The sequence below is a fragment of the Bombus huntii genome, chromosome 4 (assembly GCF_024542735.1).
Source record: "Bombus huntii isolate Logan2020A chromosome 4, iyBomHunt1.1, whole genome shotgun sequence".
Lineage (NCBI taxonomy): Eukaryota > Metazoa > Arthropoda > Insecta > Hymenoptera > Apidae > Bombus > Bombus huntii.
The window spans coordinates 6,239,423-6,258,676 of NC_066241.1; the positions used below are offsets into that span (position 1 = coordinate 6,239,423).

The 19,254-nt window shown below is 41.4% G+C and overlaps 1 protein-coding gene across 4 annotated transcripts in view; it reads right to left on the reverse strand.

Annotated features, from left to right (window-relative positions):
* LOC126865205 (protein outspread) overlaps positions 1-19,254 on the reverse strand; it is a 212,732-nt gene that overhangs the window by 20,859 nt on the left and 172,619 nt on the right. For all 4 annotated transcript variants that reach the window (XM_050617444.1, XM_050617443.1, XM_050617447.1 and 1 more), the window contains exon 4: positions 4,859-5,047. In XM_050617444.1, coding sequence (XP_050473401.1) covers positions 4,859-5,047 — 189 coding nt within the window. The remainder of the gene's footprint in view (positions 1-4,858; positions 5,048-19,254) is intronic.

Here is a 19,254-nt window from a genome sequence, read left to right on the forward strand (position 1 = left end):
CATTACAGACTTCCACTGTACGAAATGTAATTCGTAAAATTCTATCGATTTGATTGTTACCAAACTTATTGACGCTTCTAAAATCCTGTCAATAATATTAATGCAATTATGCAAGAAACTAATAACTAGACAATCTTGGGAAAATAAATCCCACAGAAAGCAATCCTTTTCTCGTCTCAGAAATCTCCTACACGACGATCCTTAATATCCCGATAATCGATCCTTTCGAAATATCAAATACGAATACTCGATCAAATAATAGAAACGATCAAAGAAACCAACCTCCCTGTCACTTACCCCTTCCAATCTACTTTCCTCTCAATCTTCGAAACATTTCGTCGAATTAACCGAAGCCTTACTCGATTTAACGATCGGACAGGTGACTTGGCGATCTTTTTGCCATCGAAACGCGAAATAGACGTCGTGCAACATTTTATTTCGTATCAAAGGACTGGAGCTGCCTTTACGAGAGGCGATCAGCGAAGAGAGGAAATAAGAGGCCCGTTTCCTACGCGCGTTCACCAGCTTGTACGATCGTGTTGGCGTACGTATATGTCGCCTTGGCCTCTTAAACGTAATCGTACGTCTACACCGAGCTGCAGGTCCGCGCAACGACGAGCCGTTTCCATTTGCCGATCGATCATTTCTTGCGTAACGGATTTGATGCGAACAATACGCCAGGGACGACCGATCGATCGCGACGCCACATTGGCGACGATCTTATAATCGAAAGATGCCCCTTTCAGGATACCGATGGGTCATTGGTGTTGAGGTCGTATTTAGATGGCAGATACGATTGATATTTTGTTGGTAATTTCCAATCGTGATCGATGATCGATCGATCTTTTTACTTTACGTTCTGTAATAACAATGTAGCTTAGATGTTACGTGAATGTGATTATGTTTTTTAAACCTGATTTTATCTGTTCATCGGTGTTTCATCTGACTTTGTTACCCTGCCATTCTTCTAGCGTTAACAAACCTACGTATTTACAACAATTGTTAGTTTCTAGGTTTCTAACTGAAGTAAAAGTAATTCTTCTTCTGACGATTATAAAATCTTCTATTAAATCTTCTATTTCTTCAATCCCTCCCGATTGGACAATTTTTTAAGATTCCAAATTGTTAGCTCCTAGGTTTCCAATTAAAATAAAAATTGCGTTTCGAGTTACGTGGCATCTTAAGAAATTAATATCATCGATCATATCGTAGTTGAGCTTTGCCAAAGTATCCGTATCCTTTCAACTTCGATGATAAAAGATATTCAAAGTAAAGAATATTCGTATCGCCAGTCACGAGTCTAAATATTCCTCGAAATTCGCACACAGGCGAACAACCATAAGAATAATTCGTACGTTTAAAAGCCTCGTCTGATTTTTATCTCGTTGAGGAGAAGCTACTCTGCCATCGATCATTTGTTGCACAACGCGCCATTGTCGAGAGCCTAAGTAACGTGGCAAAATGACGGTCTCTCGACGACAGGCTACACGATTCTCGAACGGGCGCCTTGATCTATCGGGCGATCGCGAAACGCGTAGATCACGCGGCAGATAACATCGACCAGGCTCTTTTACTGTTTCGACGTCGGCGTTAATTCATCGATACCCGCGTTTTCAAATATTCGCGCGGCGATTATTCAAGACAGTCAAAGGACTGAAATAGATATGACATTAAACGGGGGAGGAAAAATTGGGAAAACCATTGGTAAAAGTAGTGTCGTTCCACTTTAATTCCATAATTATTCTTGCGAAGCGTAATATAGTTGAACGTGCAATTCTTTCGTCGTATGAACATTCATCGCTGCATTTGGTTGTCCCAAAGGTTCCTTTCGTTTTATAAGAAAGGAACTTCGTTTTATTTTATTGAATTATGTTTGATCTATTTTATTCTATTACTACAAAATGGATCGTACATAAATCCATAAAATGTTGTGCATCTATTATTTCACTTACGAAACGAAAGAAACTTTTGGAACAACCTAATAACATCGTTACAAGTGGAACCAAAATTACAGCCAAAGTCGACAATCCAAATATAAAAACCGACAGTCTGAGTTCTACAATCGCCTGAAAAACTCGAATCGATAAATTCACACCTCCTAAACTTCGTACCCCGAAACAAACCCCGCGACACACATTCACAGCGGTTCGGCGTCGAATCACGCGCAATTAAAATTAATTGAATCAATCTCAACACCAAGGCAATCCCCCATCACCCTCGTGAATCCGCTCTGAATACCTGTCAGTGCCTGACCTCCCTCTCGATCGTTCGAGAATCGGATTGAATCGTCGCTGTTCACGGATTAACAAACAACCGGCGATCATCCGGCATTGTTGCGCTGTTACCAGCCGGTCACGAGCATAATCGGCTCTATTCCCTCGAACGACGATAAGAAACCAGCGAAGAACTCTGGCGAGGCACGCGGAACGATCGAGTGAATCGCAGAAAAGCGGCAATCGACGCTTGGCTACGGTGCAGTTTTGCCCAACGCGGCATTATTTCGCGCAGTAACGAGCGTGACGCGGCGACAGCGCGCGCTAATGATCGAGCATTATCGCACTTTTGTCAGACTCGTTTCTTTTCTCGTCTCTTTCCAGCGTCCGCCTCGTTTACCTGTCGTCTGCTTTCGCTCGTTCCGCGTCCAGATTAACCGTACGAGCTCGAACCGCCGCTCCGATTCTCCGACGATAACCGAGAATTAGATGTCTGTAGTGGTCTATCCGAGTTATATACGCGTTGCTCGATTCCTACGGTTAAATATCGATACGATTGCGATTGTTGGATGGACTGTTGAAAAAGAGAGCAGAGTTGGTGGAATTTTTGTTTGGCGCGTAAAGGGGTTGTAGATGGGCAGGTAGATCGATCATCGAGATACTCGTAAATTATAATCGGTAATTGGGATATTGGAAATAAGATAGTCGGGTATAATAACAAGGCGTGAATAAGACGAGAATTTCATTGATAAGGATTTATTATAATAGAGATAAATTTGAGAATATCGAGAAGATAAGAATAAGGGTTGAGGATTAATCGGCAAGTTGATAGGTCGATTAACTAGATATCTATAGTAATTGGAATATTGGAAATTCCATCGAGATAAATTCGTTAATGGAAATTTATTATAATAGAGACGAAGTTGAGTACAGTGAGAAGATAAGAATAAAGACTGTTGTGGATTTATCGTTCGATTAAACGATTGATTGGCGGGTATATATACGTATAGTAATAAATTGCAAACGTAATTGGAGTGTTGGAAACTCTATCGAGATAATTTCATTACCAAGAATTTATCGTAATAGGGATAAACTGGGAGTTAGAGTACCACTGAACAGGTACCGCTTCCCAGAGGTCTGCAATTAGAAAGATACGTAGTGGAAGAAGGTTGTCTATTAAATCGGTACTAAAACATTCGTTTATTTGAAATTAAAAGGAATTAAAGTAAAGACAATCCTTTAATAAGAATAATATGCTCCTATTAGAGTCAACCATTAAATCGCTAATAAGAGAACTTTCACCCCGCTTTTGAATCTACCCAGTCGTTAAACGGCCCAATCAAAACGTTTCATACTATCGTTAACAAAGCCATAATTAGCTACCTTAGCCCTTTAGAGCGCCACGTGACTCGAAAATTACACGTACCGTATGTACGTTTCGTGTGTATTTTTCACGTTCTTAGTTAAAATTATACCACACAAACTGAAATAATGATTGTGTACTTCGAATATGAATATGGCACGGAACAACGACGGGCTTAGTTTTCTGCGGTTGTTTCAAAATAATAGCGTTGCCTGGTCATTGGTCAGAGAGTTTGAAAACACGACAACTACTCACTACGGAAAAAACATCGTTACATGCAAAGTAAAAGATTTTAATAACGACGAAGGACCTCTCCGGTTTCGATTGGGAAAGACAGGATAGAGGAATTCGCGTAGGTCGAGGCGCGGAAAATCCGCGGGCGGACACGTTTGTCGCGATTCGTTTGCCGCGAGAACGCGAACGTAGTTTCGAGCGTGCGATTATTAAAGCTATTTCCGCCGGTGAGACAAGTCGACGCGACTGGTATTACTGCACGCGTAACAAGTATGACGCAGAAGGATGTAGTAATGATTATGCGAGCACCGCAATCAACGAATGACAGCGGCCCCGTCGCGTCAGCGTCACTTCTTTTTCGCGTTGGACCACGCGACTCGTGAAACGTGTAATTGGCGATTCGCCGCTTCTCGAACCCACTCCGGCTCATTTGCCATTCGATGGCAATTAAATGTAGCTCCACCGAAATTTCCCATAGAATTTTAGTCGCTTCAGAAAGATCCTTCTGTTTTCGTTACTTAAAACGCTGAACATTCTTTGATATATATAAATTGCAGGGTTTACAGAAGAAACAATCTATGTTCATACTACGGCATCATCTATAATTTGTAATAGGCCAGTAGTTTTAATTTCGTCTAAATACATTTCAATTTTGTCGAACGAACGTTCGTTCCACGAGTGTAATTGTAATTATATAGTAGAACTATTAGGTTGACAAATTGGCAACATTACCACCTACTGACAAAATCCACAATCACTTAGTTGCCAATATATTCGCTAAAATCATGAAGTTCGAAGAGAGAAATTATTAATTGGTCATTTTGACTATTTGGTAATTCTAACATAAACAATACGATATTCTGTTTCCATTATGCAGGTAATTTTGTATTTCCTACTTTCAAATTTACCAATTTGGGTGACGATTATGGAATTAGGAGCAACTCGATGCATCTGGGCTAAAAGCGTTGCGTTCGAATCACACTGTGTAAAACGACGAGTATAAATCAGCCAATGCTCGTATTACGTGTAATATATTTTTGAAGCAAACCTTGTTCCTCGAGTAGACTTGCAGCACATCAGCCCACCATCTGGTTTCCTCGCGGCACGTGCCTTTTACGAAGGTAACTCCTTCCGGCGCGGTGATCGCGAGGCTGTAAGGATGTCCAGTGATGTCTTCGGCTGCAGCGACCTCCAACACCCGGGTCATATCGATCCTCGCTTGAGGAACCGTCTCTGGCTGCAACAGAAACGTCACGTAACTCGTTAATCATCTATAAATCTCTTTTATATTCGTCTAGCAGCTGGCAATTTCGATTCGACGACCAGCCGCTGATTTAATCGAATAATGTAATCGTTTAATAACGAACAACGCGACCACGAAACGTTCTATTTCTCAAGAACGCGCGACGAAGACCTAGAAACACAGAAATGCCAACCGGGTCAATTGAGATGCAATTTAATCACACTATCTGGAGCAACGTTCATTCTCCATCGATAGGAAGCAATTAAAACGTCGATCGGCCATTGATCGTATGTAAATGCGGCGATATTTCGAGGAACTGTCAGTGGCTTGGATGGTTCAATTAAGGGTTTCATTGAACGTTTTCCACAGCCTCGAATCAGCTGCTCCACTTCGTTTCGATTAAGAACGCTCTTTAAAGGTCAGGTGGAAGTACGTTCGATAACGCTTAAGAGAATCTACTTTTGTTTAATTAATTTAAATCAGCGAGCAATAATTGGAAATTAAACGAGCGAGTCACGAATGCTCCTTGAAAGATATTAATTCCTCAACGAAATAAAATATGCCTAATTTTAATCTGTCCAGTGTCTTAATAATTGTAACGTGAAAAGATTTTACTTAACTCTATCGGATATTTAGAAACTTCGAATTTTTTAAACACATAATCTAATGGTAACTCGCAATTGGGCGCATTAAATTCTTACTAAATCAATAATTTAAAAAATCCCAGATTTTCTAACAGAATCTTGTAAAGATTCGTACAACAAGTAGCTAAATATTACAATAAGTCACACGCTCAAGCGCAACCGGTTTAACCTGGACAAAACAGCGAATTAAACAACGATGTTCCCTTCTTAACCGATCGAGCAACTACCAGGAAACGTCCAAGCTAAACATCCAAGCTTTTTACCGTTCGTTTTCGACTGGTATCGCGAGCCAGTGTATCGAGCCAAAGCTAAACGACCGAGAAAGACAGACGTTCAGAGCAGAGAACCAGGTTTCACCGTAATTTCGCGTTTATTTGTTCACCGTGGCGTACGCGCGTCCCGCAACGCGTTTTATTGCAAACAGGATAATTTAGTGCGCCGTATACAGGCGACAGTAAAAACCGCGTGACAGCGTGGCAAGGTGGAACGAGTAAAATCCAACCATTGCCACTTTGTCGCCGATTTCGGCCGCCACGGACCGGAAACGTAGATTTCCCATCGGCTTCACTATTCCGCCAGTCGTAAAAGCGTCACTTCCCGTGGAATAACGTCGCGATTACTACCAATTCTCGCCTCGTAAAACAAAACTGACAATTGCGAGGTCATCTCCACCTGGAGACAACTCGGTGCTAGGTAACTTGTCTACGGTAGGATACTCATCTCGAAAAGTCGATAGATAGACGATTTTGACAATTTTGATTCGTTTCCAGCAAGGATTGATCGATCGAAATAGCGATAAATCGAATTAACTTTATCAAGAAACGAAATATTTTGTCTTCTTTACTTTTTTGTGCAAGCGAACCCTAAAGATATAGCAGTTGGTTATAAGAGTTCATCACTTCAGGGTTTCATGAGCATTTTTTGAGATATACTAATAGTTTATTGTAGGATTTATTTATTTATTTAGAATGGATTAAACAAGATACGATGGTTATTTAACGTGAACTAAATACAGTAATGTCTCGTCACCACGCTTCCAACGCTCCCTTTCACGCGGGCCATCTTCCTCGACAACGCTGACAACAGTGACTTCTCAACTCACGACTGACTGGTAATTCGTCTTTCTTAAGCTTCCCTTTGTCTTTTCTCATAGCTCCACCACGTACCTGTTCCGCAAACGTCTGCAGCCATAGTCACTAGGTCTTTTTTCCGCGTAACCATTTGGCTGAAGGACCGACCACACATTGATGGGTCGCTCGGACCATTGTAGTTTCCAGACCCTTTTGGCCTGTCGGCATTTAGGTTTCCTCGCAACATTGTTTATGGTTCACCCGATATCTCTTAGACAATCTGTTCACGATACTACATTACTATAGATTTTATCTATATTTATTTATTTATTTATTATTTATTTATTATTTTTATATCACTGCAGAATAGAACAATAATTGTACAATTTCCTAGAAATGGCCAATACGTAAATAATCTAATAAAATAGAATAATACAACCGAATACCGTCGTGACCAACTGTATACATGTATTGTTTATTTAAAAAATTGTCTTGCTTATTCTACATAAAAATAACCAATTAATTGAATTGAACGTGATTTGTATACAAAAATAATGCTGTTCAACATTTCCATATGTATATTATCTCACTGTGCGCCAGCTAGTTCGATTTGTCGGTGTAAAAAAATAGCAAGAATCTTTTCAACTAGACCTTTTTATTTTTTACATTTGGACTCCCCAATGTTGCTATTTGCTAAGAATCTAAGAGGAAAAGTTTCGAATTGCTACGGATATTTCGATTTTTTAACTCGAGTAACATGTGGATGAATTATTACAGGTTGTGCAAACTTTTTCAATGGATATCTTGCTGAGCTGATACGAGTGATTGGTAACCAGGGATGTGTGACTGCTCTCATTAATCGCGTTATTTAGGTTATCGAACGATTGGATGTTCCTTGAATGTTAGCATCGAGGAGGATGCTGTTTCTGATAAGTCTGTGGAATAATTATACACCTGAGAGTATCGAGAATCCGAACAGCAATAATGTATCGAGATAAAACTCTACATAATCCTTCTCTATATTTAACAATCTCCGTATGATCGCTTTGAAGATACCGAAATAAAGTCGGGTTTCGATAATATTTCATTTTGCATAGATATCTACGTATGTTCCTACTTATTATACAGCTTACATATACTTGACGCAACCTAATCTCTTGAAGAATATCGACACATGTACACGTTTAGCTTCCCTTTGCTTCGAAATTAGTTTCAAAGAATTTAAGAAACATTATCGCGAATAAATATTCTTGACTGCATAACATTCTTCCATGAATAGTTAATTTCAATGTTCAATGGTCCTCGTACACCGTAACGCAGTATAGCAAAGCTATTTCCATCGAACTAAAATCCCATTGAATATTACCACTGATAATATACTCGACACGATCGAGGCTAATTAAATATTATTTTTATAGCAAACAAGTGACACAGTTTGCTACGAAATAATCGTTGTTTCATACATTAATAGACAAATATAATATTCCAAATAAGATACAGCTTATTTCGATAAACGACAGATCTTTTATAAATATTAGGTCGTCCGAAAAGTTTCTTTCGTTTTGTAAGGAAATAATAAACATTTTCCGTTTTATATTATTTTATCGAATTACGTATGGTCCATTTTGTTCTATCAAAATAAAGATCACAACGTTCGACAGATTGGGTTTCATGTTTGTATGAAGATGCGTCGTTGTAAAAGACGTGTCTGTAAAAGAAAGACACTTTTCGGGCAACCTAATAGTAGGCGCAAAGACCCTAATAAATAACTGTACGTACATATTATTTCTCAAAAGAATAGACAAAAATCGCGTATTTCTTTGGCCTCGATAGATTCTACTTTTCTGTCCAGGCAACGTTAGCCATAAATATTCATGAGCAACGCCGCTCGAGATAAAATAGCGATATTTTAGCGTAGAACTAATCGAGAAAACAGAGCATCGTCGATATTTCCAATCTATTACCCGTTGTCGACTACCGGTTGCGATCGAGAAAGATGAGAAAAAAACGGAGCTTCCTTATTGGCCATAGAAAGTTGCCAGCTTAGACGAAAGATCCGTGAAAACGACGTCGTGAAATCCAGCGACGACCGCGATTCGCGTAGCAGGATCGTGTAATCGTCCGCGGAGAAGGAAGCCGGAGAAGAAAAAGGACCAGGGTGACCGTGGAAATCGCTCGGCTTTTAAAACCGAACCGTTCGTGACTGCGACAAAGTATCATCTCGAAACGGCGATTATCCTTTCGAACGCGATTGACGTGGCCGGTAACGTGGATAGCCGGCGTTCGACGTTGAAAACTGGCCGCCAAGATGAAACGAAGGAAAGTTGAAAAGGGTTCTTCGTGAAGGATCCGGGATCGAGGGGAATCGAAGTTCGATGGAGAGGTAGTTATGCCGTCCCGTTGAATTCAGATCGTACGTTTGATTGGCATGGAGAATCCGCGCTTGTTATCGAGTAAACTGTGGTGAATGAAAAAAAAAAGAAAAGAAAGAGAAAGAAGGAGAAATTTTGCGTAAGCGAAGTCGTGAATTCACAACGACCAAGTCTCTTTTAAACCTTTGAACTTCAATTTCTGTCTGTTTCTTTGATAATTATCCGATGATTCAATGGCGCATCACAGATACTCGATAATACTAGGAAGTACATACTGTTTTTAAGGAGTCAAGATTTCATTCTGTACTATCAATTATGCTGGCAAAATGTGTGCGTACAATTCTTCCTGAACGTGCCTTGCACCTGAAAGCCCCGAGTAACGATGTTCCTTGCAATTATATTGCATATTCTTATACGTATATGGTAAATTCAAAGGCGCATAAGGAACAAACTGCACACAGTATGCAGAAATAGAAAACATATTCAAAGTGAACTATTTGTTATAAAATCTAACAAATAAAGTAAATCTGTACGTATGTTTCATCTCCTTAGTTTAGATCTTAACAAAAATACGATACTGCGTAAAAATTCGCAATCTACTTATAATAACGCAAAGTTGTCGACTAATTGTGTGAAAACCACAGAATGCATACTTTATACTGGGAAACGGTTGAAGAGTATCATCACCTACTACCGTAACAATCCCAACAATTTCTCCGCCGGGCAAACATGGTACATAAAATTCCTCGTTATCGTTTACAACTCATTCCCCACTCCAAGCCAACTAACCTTAAAAAAGAAAAATAAAAATAAAAATAAAATGCAAGTCGCATAAAACGGAGAAACACAGCGATCAAAAAAATCGGAAGACAACTAGCGACTGTCCGTTAAGGCCGAAGAAACATCGCGAGGGTTACGCCTTAAATTATCCCGACCGGTTGTTTATTCGGCGAGCAGAAGTCGCGTCGCATCTCAACCAGGGGGAGGGGGGAGAAATTTGTTAAATGTAGATTTTTGCGCGTTCGAAGCGGTTCATTAGCCTGCTCTCGCGATAAAAGAGGCTGGTAACGGTAAAGGTTCGTCAGCGACCTCCTATACCGCTTAATCAAGCGACGCGCGAGGAGTAAGATTCGTCGTCGCGCGGGCTTACGCTTTAGTCCGCGATGTTGCAAAATTCCTATTAAAAATGTTAAAAGTCACAGTTTTTCTCCGGAATATCCGATTCCTTTTCGCAGGATGCTTTCATCTCGATCAAAAAGCAACATACTTCTACGAGAAACTTACATCGAGAAACTCGGAGCTTTTCCTGCTTCCCTTTGCTCCTTGAATTTAACGATTATATTTATCAGTCTATGCGCTCGTGACTTTTATCAGACAAATTAATTCTTCTGTCAATTTACTGTAATATTAACCGCAAAAATTGGCCGCAATCTAGTTTCTATTTATCCAAAATATCCTTTTCTTTTTCAATGAAAACTAATAATATTGTGCAACAGGACGAATAATTTACAGATTTGTCAGTATCGACTTCGATAATGACAAAACGCGATATATGAGACGAAAGTTGAAGGTTTTGAACGTTAAGGGTCCAACGCGCTACTATTTGCACGATCTGAACACCGAAACAGAAGAAGGAAGGGTCGGAGAAAAAATGTGGTATTTCGCGGTTAAAATTCAGTAAAGGCGATCGTGTTTCGAAACAGCGAGCACGACGACGCGGACACATTTGTAAAATGTAAATTTTTCGCGTGCACGCGAGTTGGCGCGGTTTGAGAAATGTATGGACACGGAAAAGGTGAACGCGCGAGTGAACCAGTCGCGGGAAGCAGTTCGGAGAGTAATGTCGTTGTTTGCACGAGTTGGATGAAAAATCGCGGATGGCCCGAACCTGTACGTTTCGAGTTACATACGCGTTTAACGTCGTTGAGAAACCTGTAATTTTGAATCGTGTTGCGACTGTCCACTTTTTATACATATCGAGGATGCGTTTAACGAACGAAGCTTGGAGCTGGAGAACGTAATTAGTCGAGAAGTTTCAAGTAGCGTTCAAATTGTGAGCGCTGTACGAGAGATCGAATGCCTTGGCGAGTTCGCACGCATACTTGGCATATTCCTTGTAATAGATCGATTCTCTTTCACCACCTTTTCTGGAAAAACACGTGGCAAGGCTGGCGTCTGACGAGATGAATTTCACTCGGGTGCCCGTGGCAAAAACATCGAAATTTGTTTTCATCGACATGGAAAAGGAATCTGCAGCTGGAACTAGCTAATCCGGTTAACCAACTGCCTTTGAACACCGATAGTAAATCTCGCGGTGAAATAACACGAGCGACGTTGTTTGATCGAAACAAGCGTGCCGTTTAGACTCCGTCGTTAGATCGGCCAGACCCTCGACCACGAAAACGTACGATCGAACGTGGCCAATAAAATCCGCGATTTAGAAATGACCGACGAAATTCCAGTCGGGTCCCGGAGTGTCGAGCACGCTACGGCCGCCGTCTTACTTTCTATTATCCGCGTTCTTGCCACGGCTGAATGGAGACCGTACAATTAAGTACACTTGACGTTCGTACACGGCGATCCATGAAACGTCCAACGCTCCCGGTTCGGTCCGCTTTGTTGCACGGCGGCTACAATTTGTTATTTGTTTATACAGCGTCGCACCGGCCGCGAATATTTGCAAGCGAGTGCGTGGGAGGCGTTCAGGCAAATCTACGATAAAATGGGGCGCAGCCACGTACTTCCACGTTGCGTAAACTTCGAAAGTTGTATAGAGACTTCGAATAAAGCCAGGGATCCATCGGAAAGCCAAGCTAAACTATGCTGCACAGATTTTAGCTTTTAGTGGGAACGGTTCCGTATAGGTATATTTATCCAAGCAAACATTTACAAACTCGGCATTCCACGTGGCTTCACTTTTCGGTGGAACATCGACCAAAGTACGTTACTTGCGCATTATATACCTACTTATCTAAACTCAGAAAGATTCTAGGACCGAAAATAAGAGGAAAATGAAGAACAAAATTGCCAAGAAGAATCCAAGTAACCAAAAATCCTACCAAGTTAAAAGATCCCTGTGAAGCTTTCTGCTTCGAAAGGTATATCGCGTTTTGGCGACGCTACGGTGGATTCGATCTGGCTCGACCGTTCCGCATCGGAACTCGCTGCAAACTGGCTTTCGGAGGCCTTCGACGCGTAGCTCGAAAACGGCGAAACGTCCAGCACAACCTAGCGATCTTGTTCGGTTACAAAAAAATAAGAAAAAGAGAAAGAGCCATGCAAGGACAGGAGGTTAATTAAAACAACGATTTATGCCCGCTTTAAATTAAACAGACCGCTCTCGAACGGGTCGTCTCTGAGTCTCGAGACGACTTCCGGTTGGTGGCAATCAGCTTCCGGCAGCCTCGAGGATCGACGTCGAATCCAACCAGGGAAGATCGAGCAATTATTGCCAGAAAAGGAATGGATAGAGAAGAGGAGAGGCTAGGGTCGGCATAAAATCCAAGATATATTGAGTGGAGAGCGGCACGAGCCTCTATTAAGCCGCCTCTCTTGGTTCCCATGTGCTCCACATAGTAGCGAACGGGATTATACCTGTGCACACACGATCACGGAGACGGTGTGTCCACCAAGAGCGATACATCATGGTCGGTGTCCGGCCGTTATGTATACGAGACCGCCCTGCTCCGCGTTTTTGTTCATACGACGTATTTATTAGCGCGGCACCGGCGTGGCTTTCTTTCAGGACACGCTTCTTGATTTATCTCGAACGACCGCTTCGGAATGTCCATTAGCACGCCAGGCCAGAGGTTCGGGTTCCTAACGAGAGGAATTTCGCAGCAATTGACAGTTTAATGGTGCGAATATTTGGAATTTGATCGAGTTTAAAATACGTTGATGGAACCGTTAAAAGTTTGGAGGAGAGACGAGTGCTACGAGGGTGGAGGGTTGAACGTATGATACGGAAAATGAAATTTAGTTGCAGGAAGTTGAAAAGAATTTGAATGCATAGAACATAGTGTCAATGTTCTGAACATTGTGAACTGAACACAATGTTCATAGTGTGAACAAAGTTATTAAAATTTAAGCACGATTTTGTGGGATTCGTTGACTTGGAGTGGATAGAAACGAGTGAACGAGGAAGTAATGAAAAGTTTGGAATAGGTGAGCAGGGGGTGTAAAATAGCGCAACTAAGCCAAGTTGGAAATCGGTGATTTCAGAAAATGACAATAAGAAAATAGAAACTGTCCTAAAAAGCAAAAGAAACGCAGAGGGAAGGAACACAATGCGGAAAATGTGCAAACGAAAGAATAAGTAGCACGAGCAATCGCCGTAAAAGAAAGAATCTCAGAATATGTCGTAAAATAAAAAAAGAAAGGAAGACGCATAAAAGAAAAAGGAGAGGGTAATGAAACAAGCGGGAAAAACGTGTAGCGAACAAGGTGGCGACGAGCAAGGCGTGTAAAAAAGGGAACGAGCAACCGAATGGTGCGACCAGGTGGAATGTCAAAAATAAAAAGATATCTGGTTGGTCCAGGCGTTCGAGGATGCGCAAGATCTGGTACCTGGCTACATCGTGACCCGGTTGCAGTGTCCAGAGTGTACCAGAACGGAGATAAGATCCGCGCTACTTATGTAAAACACGAGTCGTCGCGCCCTGTGGCGGTCTCTTCATCTTCCTCCGTACCATCCAACCTTCCACTCTCTTTTTTCTCTCTTCATCTGGCTTCTTCACTCAGTCTCTTTCCACCGGAGTATCTTCAATCTCTCCTTACGTGAAAATAAAATTCAATGAAAAAATCTCGAACGCAGAAGCAAGTCGTTCGTGATTCTCGTTAATTCTTTCGAGAATAACTCGAAAGAAGATCTTTCAACTTCGTCTTCAGCTAGAGGCACTGGCTAACCTTTCATCGAAGCGAAGGTCGTCGAGAGCGAGCGATTCAAGGCTGCCGCGATATCCGCTTCACGGTCGAAGCTCGGCTCTCGATCCTGGTCTAATTAATTGCGGCAATTAAAACGTAACGCCCTGGTCGAGTCGCCGGCGAATTTACGGAAATTAGCGACGCTTATCGTCTCGTTGTCGTTCACCACCGACTCGTCCCTGTCCCCTTTCTACACGGACTCTAAAGCCGATACTGCGACAGATAAACAGGATTCTTGCTCCTGTAATTTACGAGACGAACTTTACGCGGTCCTCTAAAGATGCGACAGGGAAAGCTTTTTATCAATTCGTCGTTGCATGCAGAAAGGTATCGATTAAGACTCGACACGGAGGTGTATCGTCGCGCGTTCTAGTAGTCTGGAATATGGAATATGGGAAGAAATTTACCGTGCATCGCTCAGAAGATGACATTTCTGAGAGCATGGGAATCTTATTTACAGATGTTGCGGCCAATACACGTGCCAATTTTTACGATCTTATCGTATAGCAAAAGTACCATCGCGCGCGCTATTTTCCAATCGAGCTTCTTCCATTTCATTTTCGTAGTATCTTTGTTTAATCGCATGCGAGTGCTACCAAATGACACGAAGTTTAATATACGTACTTGGAGCTAATTAATTAATATGCAAATGCTACGAAATTAGCATTAATTTGTCGCTATTTGTGCATCTTTCTCCGCTGAATTATCCTTCGTGAGAAAAAATGGTTCCACTGCGTCGAGCTTTCGAAGGAAGACGAACGAGGATTCGGGGCAGCGATCGAGAGAACGTGTCAGGGAAGCAACGAACGACAAGATCAAGCAAAGAGAAACTTCTTCTTTCGGAAGAGGCGCGTGTTCGCGATATTCTGTGCCGTGTGGTTTTCGCACGGTCGACCAGTTCCATCTGGAAAAGCAACGGGGGTCTGTCGGGCGTATCGTACCGTCGTTGCCGGTCTGAACGATCTGGTAACTTTTCATCGGTGAAAACAGGTCCCACCGGTGTGTCCGGGGAGGCTCGCCACGAAAAACGATCGATAAAACCGGAACCCATCGACGCACGAATGGCCAACAGAATAGCCAGCAGAATGGCCACCGACGCCCTCTCACGCGACCAATCTCATCGCGACAAATAGTCGCTCAATTGCTCGCGGATAATCGAGGTTGAATTAGAACGACCAACCAAATCGATGATGTCCGATCTCCAATTGCTTACAGGCTTAAGCTATCGCACGTGGCTATTGGATCGTTTAAAACGTGTCCGTAGAGAAATGTAACCCTGTTGCGATCCTGCAATATTTACATTTGCTCCAATTTTTGCGATCAACCAGGATTTTCAATATAGTTGAAGAAAATATTCGACGTAAAATTATCAGGAAAAATTATGCGTGAGAATAACGACGTTTTCGTATTGTGTTCCAACTTGAGATTGATCTTTTAACATCAAAAGAAATTCAATCGAGTAAAAAATGAGAGCAGATCGTGTTTTGGCCTGTAATTCTGTAATTAAATCACGTTAGATCAAAGAGGCGCAAGCGTCTAGCTACTTTTGAACCCAAGCGTACGTACGATCAAATTACGCATAGATTCGATTTATTTGCCAATTTACCATCGTTAGAGTTAGATCCAATCCACTATGATACAGCATGCGTTTTCGTTTAATTCAAACGAAACGGTGTTATGGATGATCAGTATTATAATTGGATTAAGTTATGCTAGCCGTAAGTTATAGCCGATCAAGCAACGCTTCGACGTAAACTTATGCAAGCATCTACACGGTGTAATTTCGTCTAAATCGTGATTGGATAGGTCCTCTTAGACAGCGGCGCACGTATCTGATACCGTGATCTAAATTACGCGCCGTCTCGACAACTTATACTCGTGATCTAAATTATATATACGCTCGGATAATCCTAAGTCACACTTGTATGCGGCAGATTATGCTAGAGACGGAGGATCGTGCTCCAATCAAATTGTATTAAGCTGTAATTAGGCTTAGTTCCGACGTACGCTGTCGCAACGACCTCTAATCCATTCGACTTAAATCCTGTCATTAAATTCTAGGTCATTTCATTGATGATCGATCGAAGTTACTCTAATGCTTGATAATTGTATGATAAATTATATGACAAGCTATGTGATACATAAATGTAAATAAATTAACTGACGATATAAATTTCGGATCGATTTGAAAGTTAGTATACTAAGAAGACCGCAGTTGTTTTTTGAATTTGCGGATAATTTAAAGATGTAAAAATAGGCAGCATTGCGCTGTACTATTCAAAGTGAAGTACTTGCCAAATATTATAACAAACGATATAAATTCCTATTCAAATTTCATTTTATAAACTGTGTTTATAGAAACGTGAATTTTCTTCCACGAGGATGACAGGTCAATTTTGGTGAAACTTGGGACCTTCATAGTTTAGCCAATTAAATCGACAAACACAGTTACGGGGTGAAAACAATCCTTGAAGAGTTTGGGACTAAAAATTAAAGTAAAAATTAAGTAATTAAAAGTAAAGTATACGGAGAAGTATACGTAGGTGAAAAGAACCCTTAAAGTTAGGATAGGGAATTATATTTGTATCCTCAAAGTGCAAATATGTGGCTGTGCAAACAGATTTTCAAAGAATCTATTTTTTGAAAAACGATATTGATATTAAAAAGCATAACTCTCAGTGTTAATTTTTCTCGCCAATACTTATCGATCTCGCTACAGATTTTTAATTTCCTTGCCTAGATTATATCTCGTATTACAGTCCATTATTCAGTCCACGAAACGATCGATCGAATGTGCGTTCAATATTCCAACTCGTCGACGAGTTTAATATTCTCCTAATGATTATTACGACAACCCTGGACTGGCAATCGGCTGATTTCTCCGAATCAGCTTGGTCGGCCGTACGTTCGGAGATAGGGGGCTAGAAACTGATTAGAATACCAGGGATTTCCTCGCGGCGCGAGCGACTCCTCCCCTGCAACGTGACGGAATGCAACGCAGGCCGAGCCTAGTGCGTTCCGCGCCTTACACGCGAGATGAGTTTACACCGTACACCTTCCATGGAATTCCTATCAGTCTCTTACTAACGAGACCAGCCGACACCAAATGGGATCGATTTTCCATACGATCATTCGCTTTCAGCCTATACGCAAGTGTAAGAAATCACGAACAGCCTGTTATTGGATCGTGAATGATGACGAAGAACGTACTATAATATTTTCGGGGGAAGAGTGTCAAGAGGAACAGGGAAATTCAAATTATACTTGAAATCTTATTTTGTTGGAAATTGGGCTGTGACATCGAGAACTCACAGTTAGCACGTGATAGCTGCTCTAAAAGTACTTACGAATCAAAGTACATACGAATGTCTTGCAGATTTTGGGAAATACATCGAAAGTGTCGATCTCGATCATATAGTCGTTATTTATAATATTTCGATTAAAGTACGAGTAACTTGAAAATATTACAAGACAGGTATATAAAGTCTGACTTTCGATCATCCTTACGATCGCATGTACTTCTTTGCTCGATAAATATGTACTTGAAATCTAACGAAAGACAGGCTTATTATTATATACAAGGTATTATAGCTCATAAACATTCTCTTTTGTAAAATAAAAATCCGTATGTTTAGCGAGAAAAGATAAATTGGCGAGCAATCACCAGGCATTGTCAAACAAACGAACTTCCATCATCTCGCATTATCACAGACACACCTACTCGCTCCATTAAGCACACGGTATTACGTCAATTACAAATCACCGACGACGTACATACAAACACTTCGCTATCCTCTTGCCGACTAATTTACGATCTAAACAATCAATCAGCCGGATAAAACCACGCGTACTCGCCCATTAAAAAATACCAAAGCGGCGTTGCGAGGTAATTTACGAAAGGTTAAACTGAAAAGGTTAAGACGAAACGCGTGTTATCCTCTTTTCCCCTATCCAAGCAATCCGCCAAGATAATCCGTCGGTTTTGCAACTTTTCAGAAACGCACGGCGGTGGCTCGGCCAACTAGCGGCGTCCTCGTCCGAGATCAACCGATAATTTAATCGACGGTGATCGTCAGTCAGGCTACGCGACCTCCTGCGGACCTTTCGATGATCGCGGCAACGCGTAGCCCGTCACACGTGGAAATTTCGTAATTAATAAATCTGCACGGCGATCTAAACTCGCGATTCGATACCTATCGTCACGGGGTACAATTAAATTAATGACCTGATGTCCTTATTAATTGACTTCGCCCCGGTTACAAATTACGAGCGCTCTCGCGCCGTGCCGGTGGCTGCTTTCATTAAAGCGTGGCGGATAGCGGCAGCTCGCTCGATCTTAACCGTGTGCTAGATCGACTCGTGTGCGGTACGATTCGATTACGGTGGCTTATACAGGCGAGGAAAACGTAGCGGAGGATTTGCGATCGAAGAAATAGAGTTTGGAAAGATTTAATTACTTTTAATCTGCAAGGATGTATGGTTTTTTTTTAGCTTTCAGTCAGAAGGTTTCAACGATTTTTAATGTGAAATAGTCGAAAGAGTCGTAGGTTCGTAGAATCTACGAACAGTTCGATAGAATTTCGGGATTTTTAGTTTACAAGGGTTGTACTTTCTACTTTCAGTTTAGACAAATTTTAATTTGGATTTTTAAATAGTTTGGGTATTTGAAGATTTTTAATATGGAACCGTTTTAAGGGTGAAAAATACACCTCATGCCTCGTACGCGGCAAAACATAATTCAAAAAAAAAAAAAAAAAATACAACACGTCATTGAAACCGTAATACGAGCGTGTAATAGTACTAGAAATGGGTTGGAAAGAATCGATGACTCAATTAGAATGTACAAAAGTATCCGTCAAACATCGGATATCTTCGTAGATCATTCAAAATGTTCGCTTTCAATCAAACTAACGAGGAACGTTTATCTACTTCGAAACAATTTCTATGTCTAAGGGTTGCTCAACCCTCTGACCACTTTTTACCAAACAATCCATGGTCTGACGCTTGTTCGGTTCTCGAAAGTCGATTAATCGTCGCCGACGATTCTATCGCGATTGCTGTTAACGTTACGTTAAGAAGATTTATCGATGACGTAAATAATATGCAGACAGTCGGTCGAAGTGACGCGAGCGTTTGCTTATCTCGTGGTCGCGGCAAGATTAATGCGCGTGCCGACCGGCGCGTGTACGTCG